This window comes from Heliconius melpomene, chromosome 14 (assembly GCF_056956725.1).
Source record: "Heliconius melpomene rosina isolate 202511_hmr_F chromosome 14, ASM5695672v1, whole genome shotgun sequence".
In the NCBI taxonomy this organism is placed as follows: Eukaryota; Metazoa; Arthropoda; class Insecta; order Lepidoptera; family Nymphalidae; genus Heliconius; species Heliconius melpomene.
Genome location: NC_140402.1, coordinates 7,253,217 through 7,268,968, shown reverse-complemented (window position 1 = coordinate 7,268,968; position 15,752 = coordinate 7,253,217). Strand labels below are relative to the sequence as shown.

The window sequence follows — 15,752 nt, the reverse complement described above, 5'->3', positions numbered from 1 at the left end:
GGTACTGGTATTTGAAAGAAATGAAGTAAGGAAGGAATGCAAGATCCATGATAATAGTTAAACAGTAAAGTGCCTTAGCTGTGTTGATGAGACAGCAAAACGTGCAGCTGTGCTGTGTACACAATGCAGTGTTGGTGCCGTTATGAGGCAGCGATTCGTGGGTATTACAGAAGAAGAATGAAAGAAAAATAAATGCTCTAGAGATGTAATCTTTTCGTAGGATATGCGGAGTCAGCTTAGCTGATCAAATCCATAATGAAGAGATATACATAATGGCACAAGCGCGGATGTTACGGTGATAATTAAGAAGAACGTGCTCAGCTGGTTTGGGCACGTCGAACAAATAAGTGATGAAAGAATGGCAAAAAAGATTTATGACGGAAAAGTGAGAAGTAAGAGAGTTATGGAAGATCTCGGTTGACCTTTGAAAACACAAAGATACTGGAAGAAAGTAACGTAAAAAGCATGAGGACTCCCAGAAGGCATGTATGAAGAGGTTAACGCCAAACGCTACGCAGCGCGGCGGCATGTAGAGCCGTAACGTTTGGCGCTCAGTTCTCTCTGACTACCCCGCTAAGAATAGCTTGTAGCTAAGTTTACTCAGGACTAAAAACATCAATATAATATATATTACCTTTTATAAGATATTATTAAAATGCAATGCAAAAATATACAAAAATTCAACCTTCATGAAAAAAATCTTGTTATATGCTAAACAAAATCCTAAGAAAAAATCCTAGACTAGCTTTTAAATTAAGAAAAATTCAACGTATTTTTCATAAATATATGTAAAAATTAAAGTAAATACAATCTATTTATAAGCATTCATATTGTAAAAAAATATTTTTCAGAACAAGAATTGTCTTGTAAGATAGCGTGTTGAGTGGCAATACACGTTTGATACATGATGTAGGAATAAATAATATAATACTAAATTGTCACAAACACGTATTGTCGTATTTAGGTGCGTGTGGTAAACAAAGTTCGCTCATTATTATTGTTGTTTACCATATCTTTATAAATAACTTTATTAAATTTTATAAAAAATGCTCCGTTGTTATTTTCGCGTAACATTTTATAAGACTTACGTTTTATCCATTTTTTTTTTTTTGGAGTCATGAAGTATTTCTGTAACTTCAAATAAATGTAGAACGATTACTTATTATTTTATTTAGTGATGTAATTTGGGTATAAAAATAAAACATGTTATTTTAAAACTCTTATCTAGCTAAATAATGACATTTAATAATATTTATGTTATGACATTTACACCAGGATAAACTAAAAAACTGGCAACTTATTATATTTTTTAAATTTGTTAAATTATTCCATTTACAGATTACCTCTAAAAAAACTGACAAATTTTGTATTTTTAATCTACAGATTTGATTTTTTTAATTTGATTTTAGAATAAAAAAATACATAAATAAATAATATTAATAAATATGGCACGATGAAATAATTATATTTTCTTCCATTTGTAAAAATAAGATCACCATAAAAGTTCCCTCGGCACTTTTGTGAAGACTATTTCATATAATTGGATATGGTTAATCCGATTTAATCAAAATGACCTACTTTTATTATTATAAGGATAAATTTCTAGTATCTTAGTAGATACTATATATTTACATAATATAATCTGTGCCCTAATTACTTGTCTTTTGCCTGAATGAAAAACACGGGAAACAAAAGCCTTTCCTTACATATGTTTTCGTATATTATCAAAAACATATTGTATAAATTATTTTCTTATTATACAAAAATGTAGATTAAATAGAATGAGTAGAAGTAATGCTTGACATTATTGAGAAAAGTTTCTTTAAAAAAATATAATCAAATCAATTTCTTTGAAGGGCTCTTAAAGCTCACTTTTAGCATACGACTTTGATCTTTTGTATTTAAAGAAATTACTGTAAGCAATGTAACTTAGCTAATTAAGATTATAAAAGAAATTAATTAGTATGTTCATTATTTTTATATTTAGAATATCAGAACTGAACTTGCCATCAGTTATTTGAATATCAATTTTAGGCAATATTGTTGCTTAAAATAATTTTCTGACTATTTTTATTGTAATGAAATTTGTAACTAATGAAAGTTATTTATTATTTTTAGATGTTTATTTTAATTCATTTATTTTATTACTATTTATATATATTATATATATTAAAATCTACATCTAATATTCTATTGGCAACAATTGGAAATATTTAATATTGGTTTTTTTCAATAATGGTGTTAATTTTAACAAAAAAACTATAATATTTCTATTAAAAAGCTTTCTACGACATTATGGACCGTATACAGTCACTTCCTCTATATTTATATATTTATATTAAAATGGTGTCGAAAAAGGAAATCCAACAACAAACGACTTGCCAAGAATCAATAGCAATGAGATCACAGTAATCCAGCTATAGGCAATATAATATCTAACACCCCGATAATATTATACTCGTATTCTACCAAAGCCGGCTTTAGCAGCTTCAATGTATCGCGAGCTCATACTAAACTTTTGTATATAAAGACGCTTCTATTTACGTGGGAAAAATAGTGGATAACCTTTTTCTCTTATTTTCATATGATTATTTACACATTGCTTCTTTTATTTACGTAATCTATTGACTTTTACGACTATATATCGATTATTGATGTTTTGTGAAAACTAATTCGATATTAATGTTACAATATAAGAAATTTAATTGAAATTTGCTTCAAAATTAATGTATAAAATAAATAACTTTGTAATTTTTAAACCTGCATATCTGATTTATTTACGATTGGATATTTAAGTTATAAGTTTTTTTATTGATTAAGTTAGACAGCAAGTTTCCAGTTTCGTCCTCTATAGGATTTTAATACATTTATAACATACGCTGTAGTAGTGCAAGGTACAAGGATGCAAGCGTAAATTCGACAGTTGTCATTTCGACTCCTGCTAAGCTTCGACGGAAAGTTCGAATGGAAGTGTATTACTTCCAATCGAGCTAAGCTTAACATTAGGTTCCCAGGTTACTTTGACCTACCCTGCTATGTATGGAATACGATGTGAAAATAATAAAAACTACACAATTAAAACATAAAAAATAATAAAAAAACTATATTATTTAAAATTTTATAAACAACAAAAAAAATGCTAATAGTAATATTACTGTCGACATTGCTTACGCTATCAAAATAGAACCAATAGCGTTTATAAAGCTTATTAATGGCCACATATGATTGAAATAATTGAAAGTGACATAATATTTAGAGGTAATTGACGCCTAAAATTGCGTACCAGACTATGCAATTGATATTAATATTAAATGTTGGCAATATTTTTTAGAATATCTTTAAGATATTCGTTTATACTCGTATATTACAAGAAATAAATATTAAGATAGTAGTCTTATTAATTTGTAGATATAATAAAACTACTGTGTGACAAAAAACATAGTGTTAACACACTCTGTTTCTCACTTTCCGCTGAATTCTGGAGGCATTGCGTTTTGAGTGGCGGAATTCAACGCCGTGCTTTTGTCTCGATCGAAAAAATGGAAATATAAATTTAAGTAAATATTTAATTTCCTCGAGTGGGAATCGAACTCACAACCATCGCGTCACAGTCGCACCCTTGTGCTGCGACACTACGGCCTCTAAAAAAATTGCTGATTAAGAAAATTCACTTTCAAAGATGTTAAAATCTACTAATAAATTATTTCTTCGAAAGACCTGTTAATATCACTCTATCTTCGTTGTTTTAGGTAAGTTTATTATTTTATTAGAATAATTAAAACAATAATTGGCAGTCTCTGAAGTGATGTCGTGACTTTAAGATTAAGAAATATATGCAATATAGAAGTTATTGTAATAATTGAAAAATATTTCTTATAAAGAGAAAGACTTGAGATATAAGCCTGTCTTGGCGCAGAGCACAAACGTGTGACTGTACACGCGACAGGTAGTGGATTTGATTCCCACTAGAGGAAAATAAATGTTTTTTTTTTTCTCTCTGGTAACGAGGCAAAAGAATTCCCTAGAAAACTAGGCTCCTTCTGCATACCCTTCTACACGTGGGATGCATGAACCTAAAAAAAGCTAATAAAGGTATATTTTTATTCTTATATAGTCTTGCTTATATATATTACGTTTCCATCGATTTCATGTAAACAAACCGCGCACTAGCCAAGCCGTAATGCTACGCTAATTTAGCTTATTGAAAGATTTAGGACCCTTAATGCGTAACTTTCTAGATATACACCCAATATGCGTCTTACAAAGTTGGAACATGAAGAATAAAAAAAATCTAAATCAATTTCACGCTGTATCCCGCACACAGCAGGGAAGGCAGAGGGAACCTAGTGTTAAGACACTCCACTCCCCAGTTTCCACTGAATTCTGGGGGTATTGCGTGTTGTGTGGCAGAACTCAACGCCGCGCTTTGCCTCGACACCAGAGCGAAGAAATGGTAATATGAATGTAAATAAATATTTCATTTCCTCGAGTGCGGATCGAACCCAGAACCGTCGCGGTACAGTCACATCCTTGTGCCGCTACGCCACGAAGGAAGAATGTTTTCAATTATTCGCTGCATTTCTTTTTGGTAATTTTCATGCGTATTTGTTTTGAAACGTTGTATTTCACTAAATATTTATAAAAAAATAACTATTTTTTTTATTTCGACCCGTCAGTTTCAGATTCCATCCAAAAACATAAATTTGTAATGAGAGCCAAGTTAAATGTTAAGTATAGCGCCGTTCTCGACTTCAAAGTATGGGAGATATGGGTGCCGAGTTGCACTGGGTTAGACAGATCTTAGTTACAAAATTGCGAATTTTCTAAATGTTAATATATCTATAGCGGTATAAGTTAATTTTTTTGAAATTTTATATACATTACAAAACAATCCAAATTTTAAAGATTGAGAAGTACTTAGTTTGAAAGGGTTCGTATAAAATATAATTTGTACGTTTCTAGCTTTTTTAACTTGGCTGAACACTTTTGCGTGTGTCTTGAAACATAATATAATAGTAACACATATGTACATCAAACGTATCGCAAAATGATACTAGAGAAAAGTTGATAAGCTCTCTATCCTCCTAAAAGTAATATTTGCTTCGCTTCGCTTTGATGTGGTCCTCCTTATTGTTTGTATACGAAAAAACTTTTATAAGTTAATAAGTGACTAGTCACTCGCCGTAACTTCACCTTTACTTAAATAATATCCTATGTAATTCGAAATCAAAATAACTAACAAGATTTTACGAAATATTCAAATGAAACGCACACCAGATTGTCACTGAAGCTTCTAGATTTACAACTGAAATTGGATTGCGTTTGTAGATTTTGTAAAAAAAAACAACCTGACGAATAAAATTAATAAAAAGACTGTTACAATATCTGTAAAATGTATAAATATTATACTAATTGATTTTTCTCTATCATATCTTATACGTTGATATGGACCACTTCAATTTTATCGCTTGTTCCAGTCATAAATCATCGACATGAATACAAAACCAAATTTACTTTACAATTTTGGATTACAAGAACTTTAGAACTTTTTTTAGAAGATTTGTATCTACGCCATTATAAAAATATGGTAAAAAAATAGAAAAACGTCTTTTTATAATAATAAATATACTTAGAATTATAATATTCCTTAAATTTATTATTTATTAGACATGGTCAGTACCATTCAATAAAATATATGTCTCATATAATATGATTCTTAGAGAATTTATGATCTATTTTATTTTAACATAAATATGTTCTGCAATGTTCGAACAAATAGTGTTATCAAACTTAATACGTACGTTTATATTAATACTCCTTGACCTAAGAACTGAGTTAGCTATTAATATGTAGCATAAAAGTATCATAATATGTTTTGTACTATTTTTTTTTTATAAAAAAACAAACAAAATATCTAAAAAATAACAAGAGGCCAGTCGTGGCGTAGAGGCAGAAAGCGTGCTCGTAAAAGCGACTGGTTGTGAATTCAATCCCCACGTGAGAAATGAAATAATTATTTAAAATTTATATTTCCATTTCTTCGCTCTGGTGTCTATTCAAAGCGTGGTATTAAATTCCGCCAATCAACACACAATGCCTCCAGAATTCGGCGAAAAGTGGAAAACAGAGTGTTTTAACACTAGGCTTCCTCTGTTTAACCTGCTATGCGCGGGATACAGCGTAAAGCTCATCCTAATTTAATCAAAACAGAACAAATTTCCAAAAATTTAAAAATATAAATAATAATAATAACAAAAAAAAACCTTCACAGATAAAATAAATATATGTTTTTAAACTTACCCTATACTTTGGCATCCGACACAAGTTGCACAGAACACACTTCACTAGCACTGCACAGGCGTGAGGCGTGAGGCGTGAGGCGTGAGCAGGGCACGCGTGACAGACCGCTACTGAGGGCGGCCCGCCCAGCGCTATCACGGGCCAAGTTGTAATCGACAGCGGTCAATTTTTTATCTCTTGTTAATTGTCTTATTCTTAGTAAATGTTTTTCATTTAATTATTTAGTTTATTCTATAGAAAATAATTGGATTTTAATAATAACATTTTAATAACAATAATTGTTTTTCTAGAAAAAAAAAAATACATCCACTTCACGCTGTATTCCGCACATAGTAGGTTAGGCAGATTGAACTTAGTGTTAAGACACTCCGTTTCTCGAAGCATTGGAAATATAAATTTAAATAAATATTACATTTCATATTATATATACGATATTGTATAAAGCCGGATATAATCGTTATCTAATAGTTTCCATAAAGAATAATTAAATAATTAATAATTTAATTATAATCAAAATATTAATTAAGCGCGTCCTCTTATAGTCTACATCACGTTGCATCCCCGAGGATTTCTCGTTGTCGATTGTCGTCAATTGTTTTAGTTACAAAGCGCCTCGTAGACATGGCTTAATGATGGCACTGTCTAGTTATATATGATTGCATTACAGTAATATACAATTTAATACAAATATACATACTTCTATAAGGTTTTTGCTTCAATTTCAAATATGTAATAATACTAGTGACCTGCTACCAGCTTCACTCGTTTTTACTTGCACAATTATTTATTTAATAATCAGAATTAGTTCTAATAATATTATTTTCGAGACAATACATAGAAAACTAAAGTTTGAGTCGATAACGACAGTTGACGAAGCGAAAGAAGTATGTACAGACGAGAAAAGAGAAGCACTTGACTCTCCGTCCACCCCGCTAGCAATACATAAAGCTGAATATTTTAAATAAATAAAAATAATATAAACACATGTACAAGCAAGATTACCAACTCACTCATTATATTAAATTGACGTAAAGCCAACTGCGCGAATATTATTTAACTACGGAAGTTTAAAAATGTTTTTAGCAATGATAGCCTATTTTATGGTTATTTATCGGTGAAAAAAATTAAGTAAATATTTATACTATTTTTGTTTTATACCTTTATTTTTATTACCATATGTGTCAATAAACTATTAATCATCCAAAAATTTGATAAGTTATATGAAAAATATACTTAAATATAAAGCTCTCTTCGCAAAGAAGACCACGGGCTTACAAGATTTCTTGTAATACTACAAAGGATTTCTTGTACTACAAATCGTAAATTAATATGCCTTTATATTTAAAATCTATTTTTTTTGCCCTTTTTAGGGTTCCGTAGCCAAATGGCGAAAAAACTAAACCCTTATAATTTCGTCACACCTGTCCGTCCGTATGACACAATCATTTTCCTCTAAGACTATGAGTACCGTATGGTAGTAAATTGAAAGCTAAGGATAGCACTGCGTACTGAGAAAATATTTGAGCGTGCATACCATATGTCATTAGATTAATCTTTTTAAATGGTATGGAGGAATATTTTATTCTTATTTTGTAACATATTTGCTTCTTAAGTAGCAAAAAGCGTGTCACCATCTAACTTTTGAACCACGGATGGGAAAGGCGAATTCAATAAAAAAAACTAAAGAAAAATTCGTTTGTTTGCTGCTACGGAATCCTTCATAGAGGAATCCGACTCACTCTTTGCTGATTTTTTTTATTTCGTTAAACTACTTTGTAATATTCTCAGCCGTCGCAAGCTGGATCGTAGATGATATATAAAAATATTACGAATCATCATTATTTTTTGGTGAACTTTTTAATAATAATCCTCTAAATACCATTGATTTTCTACGTAAAAGTTTAAAGTCCAATTAAATCAGATCAAAAACGTTTCATCCCCCAACGTAACGGGATATTTCTCTAAATCAGTTGTTAGTTTATTTTTGTATATTATACAGTCATTGCGTTAATACGACATTCACAAGATTTACTTAAACATACTGCAAATATTTTATTTAGTTCAAGTATTCTATTTATTATTATTTTTAACTTCCAAAAGGATAGTGGCACGGTTGTTACTTGATCACTCGTAGCATGCTTTTGAAAAATGAAAAATTATAATCCTTTTCAAAAATTTTTATTAAATCAGCTTCACGCTCTGTATCACGTACACAGCAGGATAGGCAGAGGGAACCTAGTGTTAAGACACTCCGTTCCCCACTTTCTGCCGAATTCTGGATGCATTACGTGTTGAGTGGCAGTACTCAACGCCGCCGCAACCAGAGTGAAGAAACGGAACTATTTCTAAATTGTTTAATCGTCAATAACGTGATATTATTAAAATTGTAAATAAAGGAAGACAAATAAATAAAATTATTATATTATGATGTAAACAATAATATTTAGTTAGGACTTACGAGCGATCTACTAATGTGGAATGTTGTTGCAATTTGCAAGTAACATGTAAATTGTATATAGAAACGTTGATATCTCGATATACATATCTCGATATGTATATGATAATAGCGATATATTCAATAAACGTGATATAATAATATTGAATTACCATACAGTATATTTATAGTATCTATAGTACGATCGACGAGTCGACTCATGGCCGCCCAGTAGGCTTAGAAGGCTGCGTTGATAGAAAATCTAACATCAGGGCTGCCACAACTCATTGACCGTACTTTTTTATATTAAAAGTATTGTTTTAAAGTATTTGTGTATTTAAAATTAAATAAATAGTTACACTTATAGGCTTTATCTTTTGTAATTCAATCGAGTAACTACCTTTTGTGCCATCCAAGATCCCTAAATCACGTTCTGCTCTTTCCTAATAATAATTGGTAAATGGAACGTTCGAATACGTAACAATAGGATATTTTGGCCAATTTAAGCAAGAATTCATTCATGAAGAAATCATCTTGGTTTTACTTTCCAGAATGGAGAAAAGGGTAAAGTATTCGAATTTATTATTTTTATGTACAATTATTAGCTTTACGCTGTATCCCGTATATAGCAGGGTAGGCAACGGGAACTTAGTGTTAAGATACTCCGTTCCCCACGTTACGCCGATTTTTTCGAGGCGTGTTGTAACGAAACTCAACGCCAGACTTTTGCCTTAGTGCCAGAATGAAGAAATGAAAATCTTAATAAATAATAACTCATTCCCTCGAGTGAATAAAATATCAACACAATATCTACACAGTTCATTAAAATATAAAATAGAATACATACGTACTTAAAAATCCCCACAGATAATCCTTGAAATCTTGTTACACGCTATCGTACTTCGATAGCTCTCGAAATCGGCCTCTTGTCCGATCAAGCCTTAATGCAGAAATTATATTATCGAAAAGATATCTTTTTTACATTATATTTTTTAATGATATTTAAAATGGATATAAAATAATTAATACAATTCTTTTAAAAAAATAAGTAAGAATCAAAGGAATAAAATCAAAGGAAAATATTATGATGATTTAATAAATAGCTTTTTTAAAATATTTGCAATAGATTTTTTTTATTTAAAAATGTTAAATATTTTATTATCTGTGTAGTAAATAGATAATATAATTTTAATTAACTAAGTTTTTTCTTGATGCCATCAATCTATTCGATTCAATATGTAGAAAGAGCTTAGTAAGTACAAAGTTTGAGTAAGCTACGTTCCTTCCGAATATAACTTATTATAAGTTAAAGTATGTTATAGTAAATCCTACGAGAATGTGGTACCAACTTTATTCACCCTAATCCTCGATGCGGTATGATTCATCAAATTCCAGATATTCTATAAATCTGAATATTAGGATAATCAGTTAAAGCAGAAAAGTAATGGCAAAAAGGCACGACCTACTGTAATTTATATTAACACTAAAAAGAAAAAAAAAGAAGAAAAATAAAAAGTTAAAACTCGAGTCTCGGGCATATACTTAATCATCGTCATATATTATGTCTGTGTATGATAAAGATTTTGCAAACACTTATATAAATTCACGTACTGAATGGATGGAATGATGGATGTATAGATAATATAATCATAACAAAATTGCTTTTACCTAATAATACTCAATAAAATATTTCCATATATTTTGTTAATATCTAAATCTCCGTAAAAGCCTCTCGTAATTGTAGTACCTTTTCTTGTTTTCTCATTACACCATATCTAATGCTCTTAGCCGAAAATGTTGACAGCCATAAAAAATACAAAAACGCCCTTTATACATTAATTATACATTATAGGATATTTAAGGGTAATATTCTTAAAATAATATAAATTTAAATAAATATTTAATTACCTCGAATGGTGATCGAATCCACAACTAGTCACGTTTACAGTCACACACTTGTGTCCCTAAACACATAATGCGAAAACGAATATTCAAATGCGCATTAACTTTCATGTACAAAGGGCTAGCTAGTTCGAATTTATCCAAAGGATTCCAGTAAACAGATTCTGAAAGTTGCCAACGTTTGTTTATTCCACGAAATGTAATTTAAGTTGGTAAATTCTAGGACGAATTCCTTCGAAAAGACACCAATAAATTGGCCCGGAAAGGGTCAATACGCTTTCAATGAAGTCTGGGTGGAATTCAATGAATGTAGGTTCTAATCCCTACGTTTACTTAATGTCTATTATCAAGTTTATATGTTTCAGTTAAGAGATAGGTTCCGCTAACCTCGGTAAATGCTGGAGGTATATCTAAAGTTTAAAATGATAAATAATAATAAACACCTGAAAAAACCTAATGTTAAACACCTGAAAAAACCGATCCGATCGATGAGAAATCCGTGATTGTGGTTTCAATTCCTACTCGAGAAAATGATATATTCAATATTTTATTTTCTTCAGTCTGGTGCCAAGGCAAAACCACGGTGTTGAGTTCCGCCACGTAACACGCAATTCCTCCAGAAATCGTCAGAAACTGGGAAGTGTCAACACTAAGCCCACTGAAGCTGATTTTTTTTACCTATTTACAGCTGCTTACAATAATGTAGAAGATATGTACCTACTATAGTTAAGAAATGCCGTCGTAGAATAATGAAATGGAACTATTGATAGTTGCCAATAAAATAATTCTTATTATGGCCATATAAATCTCGATTGAGTTCATGTAGCTGACTTCAATAAAGTGAAATTATATAATATCTTGTAATTGTTTTCATCTTTCGGCGGAAAGTGGAGAACGGTGTGTCTTAACACTACGTTTCCTCTGCATATCCTGCTATATACAGGATACAGCGTGAAGATAACAAAAAAAATATAATTAAATAATCAACACGAGATAAAAACAATTTATATTTCTATTTCTTCGCTCTGGTGTCGAAGCAAAGCGCGGCGTTCAGTTCTGCTCTGTGTTCACTCAACACGCAATGCCTCCAGAATTCGGCAGAAAGTGGAGAACAGAGTGTATCACCCTAGGTTCCCTCTGCCTACCCCGCTGTGTGCGAAATATAAATAAATGCGGGATAATAACAAGGCTACCCTCAAATACCTATAACAAATACTACGTTTCAATCTGTTTATCACACAAATTCTAATCAACTATCTCACTCTATTACACATAAAATACAATTAAATTCAAAATAGGATGCTCTTTTATCAATTTCACGGACGATTTAATATTTTAATTAATGATTTAGATCACCCAAAAACATATGGCGACGCATTTGTGGCCGTCTGTACGATAACCCACGTATTACCCAGGTCATAGTGATAGCTGTCGATGGTACTGGAAAACTAGACGTTACAAACACACAGCGTTTGTTTATATTGCAACAGCTTGCTAGTTATTATAATTTGATAATTGATTAATTAATTAGTCGTTTTCTATATTAATTAATTGAGGGTAAAAATATATTTTATAGAGGTTACAGATCTTATGAGGAAAGGGAACCTAATGTCTTAACACTAAGTTCCCTCTGCCTACCCTGCTATGTGCGGTTTGTTACTTTATAAAAGAGTTAAACAAAACTAAAAAATATATATGAATACGTAAATGTAAAAAATAAAATAAGAAATATTCTAAAATTATAACTAATCTAAGAACATTTATGGTACCTACATTACATAAATTACGACATCTCACGGATTTAAGACGTGTCTCGTGCTCCCGGAAGGTCAAATTACTTAATGAAAAAAACCTAATAAAGATTGTAATTTCCAAACATTACGTAAGAAAATTGTCACAATATAAGGTAAAAATATTTAGTTAATGTGAAAACGTCACAATTACGTAAGTTATAACAATAATTTTTTTTTAATAGATGTAGGTGACTCAAGAGCTTACTCCATTTCTATATAATTAAACGGATATTCATTACATTTTTATAGAACACCTATAAATAATATAAGTATATAATTTACTTGAGACGGCACGTATTGTGCGGCGGTTCCTCTCTCTGGAGCCCTAGCCACCGATGGCTTGGACCCTTGTCCCGCCCTCGGAAGAGTGGTTTTTTATGTTTTGAAATGTATCTTTTTTATAATAATTTATATTTAAAAATGTAAAATTGATTCACTAATTTAATAAAAGAATATTCTGTAATTTAAAACAAAATAAATGAAACTGTCATAGCGCGGCGGTTCTGAACGCGACGCTTGTGGATTCGATTCCAACTCGGAGAAAAGAACTATTTTTATTTTCGCTCTGGTAACAAGGCTAAACGCGACACTGAGTTGCACCTCAACAATATTTTATAACAATATTTTGAATAATGAGACGCCTGGGGAACAGGTTATAACGACAATAGGTTCCTTCTGGAAATTTCAAACTATTAACCTATTCCTAATAAAGAGAATAAAGTAATAAAAGGACAGGAAAGTGAAAGTGCAAAAAAGTTTACATTTTATTTTAAATATACTTCTGGATAACTTCAATCACTACAAACAGTTTAATATTTTATTTGTATAAAGATAATAAATCACTTCCTTTTAATATTTAATTTAATATATGGTATAGTGTAGTATATACATTGTAAAAATAAAACAGCTCATACAAAATACTATGTGTATTTTAATCTTTGATCTTAACATTTTCTAAATTAACATTCACACCTACATTGCTGTGTTCGAACATTTTACCAAATAAAGAACTGTATAATTCATTAGTACTTTCCTCGTTCCATTTCAACGACTTCTCTGGTGCCATATAACTGACCAATTTATTATGAACTACATATTTAATTTTTCTTCCTTTTGTGGCTCTTGTGTCCACTTTTCTCTTCATTTTACTTCTCATTTGTTGTAAAGCAATCCATTGACGACTTAACTGGATAGGATCAGATATATCTGCTGACTTGCATTCAATTAGTTCTCGGAGCAATTGATGGTAAAAATCACTGTCGTCAAATATTTCGGGAATATATTCATCGTTTTCTTTTCTATCTTGTGTAACAGGATTCACATTATCATTGGAGCCATTTTTGTGATCTTCAACCGAATCCTTTTTATACCCAATAATATCATATTCAGACCTTTTTAATTGAGTTTTACGAATCAACTTATTTTTATCAGATAGGATGTAAGACACTTGTTGTAAAATTGTATTTGTTGGGGTATTTTTTATATTTGCCGCAGTGGCTATTCTTGTTTTTTCATTCCACTTTTGTATTGTTGTATCTCTAAAGCTTTTAAAGGCTTTGTGTGAAGTTGAAATGTCACTTTCATAATCCACAAGTTTTCGTTTTTTGTGATTTTGTTTATTTATGGACCTTTGTTTTGAATTTTGTATGGTTTCTGATTCTTCTTCTTCCTCGGTATCAGAGGGTATTTCTTCGTTATCTGTATCACTTGGTATTTCTTCATCACTATCTTTTGTGGCTTGTTTTGCTACGGGTGTCTGCTTACTGTTACACAATGATTTCGTTTCAGGGAAATGTTTTAGTAATAACTGTTGTAGATTAAGGAATCTGAAAAAAAAAATACATTATTTAAAATAGATAAATTTTATTAATTGCACATTAAGAATAAAAATGTATGGTAAGCTAAGGTTCCATAGCCAATTAGGTTTTTTATCTTAATGTAGTTATATATAGGGCAAGGCAAGTTGGGGGTTTCCACTTGAGGCAGTGAAATATTTAATATTTTCATTCCCTTGCTCTGCTAATGCAACAAAGTTCTGAAGTGTTAAGTTACACCACTCAACACACAATCTCAAGTTTGTCAGAAATTAGGGAACATTAATGGGAGCAGTGTTTTAGCACTAAGTTTCCAGGTTCCCTCTACCTACTCTGCTATATGTGGAATTTTACAATTAACACATTTTTTTAAAACAAATTATGCCTAATTTATATATAGCTAAAGTAAAACTAAATTATAATATAAAATATAACTTAAAATACTTACTTATCAAGCACATTAGCAACATTAACAATAGTATTAGAACTTTCATTGACAAATTCATCAGACTTTTTGAGATCTTCATATGTATCAAACATTGGCATTCTATTAGCAGTATTCATACATCTCTGTAAATGTATTCTCATTTCTAATAAACCTTCCCACAATAACAGCTGATTTCTTACACATTTTCCCTTTTTAGCTTCTTCAGAAATATTCTGTTTCTTTACATGTTCAAACTTTTCTATAACAGGTTCACTCATTTGGCTAATGTCGTAACCTTCTCCCTCTGACTCCTCATCTTCTTCCTCAGATCCCGATTGTTCATCGTCAGAACTACCACTTTTTTGTTTTTTCATAATATTATAGTCATCACTTTCATCTTCGCTTCCAATTGACGATGAATAGTCTGCACTTTTAGTCAAGTTATTTTCATTATTTTCTTCTAAAAGGCTATCTTCATCTGAACTATGTTCTTCCAATTCTTTACGAGAAACCACTTGACCTTCATATTTTTTACTAATATCACTTAGTAAATTTACGCTCCTTTTCCTGAAATCACTAATTGCAGCTTCATCTTCACTATCAGAGGAACTGAAATCTGCCCGCGTCACCGTACTTGGTTTTGTGTGAAAAATTTCGTCATCTTCAATGTCAGCTCTTGGTTTAACAGTTAACGCATCGGCTATTTTATCTGATAGAATCTTTTTTGATATCTTAGAAGACTTTTTTTGTTTCATATTTGCCGTTTTATATATTGACAACAAAACCTAACCAACTAACACCTAAATAAAACGTGTGCTTGACGCTGACACAGATTACGTTTGACAATTGACAAATGACATTGACTATGACTCGAGAGACTGAACGCATAGATAATTTATACAGTTAATTCTATATGAATTTCCAAAAGAATGTAGATGTGTTATAATTTCTTTAATTACGTTAAGATACAATATATATAAATACTATATTATACTATTTTTATATTTTACATTTCTAGTGATAATGTGTAAAAATAGATATGATAATTATACAGTGTATTTTTTAATAGTATGCCTATGACA

At 30.7% G+C, this 15,752-nt stretch overlaps 2 protein-coding genes across 3 annotated transcripts in view; both read right to left on the bottom strand.

The window, feature by feature from the left end:
* Window positions 1-6,433, bottom strand: part of LOC146532226 (adipokinetic hormone/corazonin-related peptide receptor variant I-like) — a 55,587-nt gene extending 49,154 nt beyond the window's left edge. For both annotated transcript variants that reach the window (XM_085197300.1, XM_085197299.1), the window contains exon 1: window positions 6,301-6,433. The gene's annotated coding sequence lies outside the window, so the exon portion shown is untranslated. The remainder of the gene's footprint in view (window positions 1-6,300) is intronic.
* Window positions 6,434-13,340: 6,907 nt separating this feature from the next.
* Aatf (Apoptosis antagonizing transcription factor) lies at window positions 13,341-15,520 on the bottom strand. The gene is made up of 2 exons (XM_085197422.1): window positions 14,692-15,520; window positions 13,341-14,255 (listed from the first exon to the last, which is right to left on the bottom strand). Exons 1-2 carry the CDS (start codon window positions 15,423-15,425, stop codon window positions 13,361-13,363), a joined length of 1,629 nt encoding a protein of 542 aa, XP_085053548.1. The 5' UTR covers window positions 15,426-15,520; the 3' UTR covers window positions 13,341-13,360.
* Window positions 15,521-15,752: the final 232 nt, after the last annotated feature.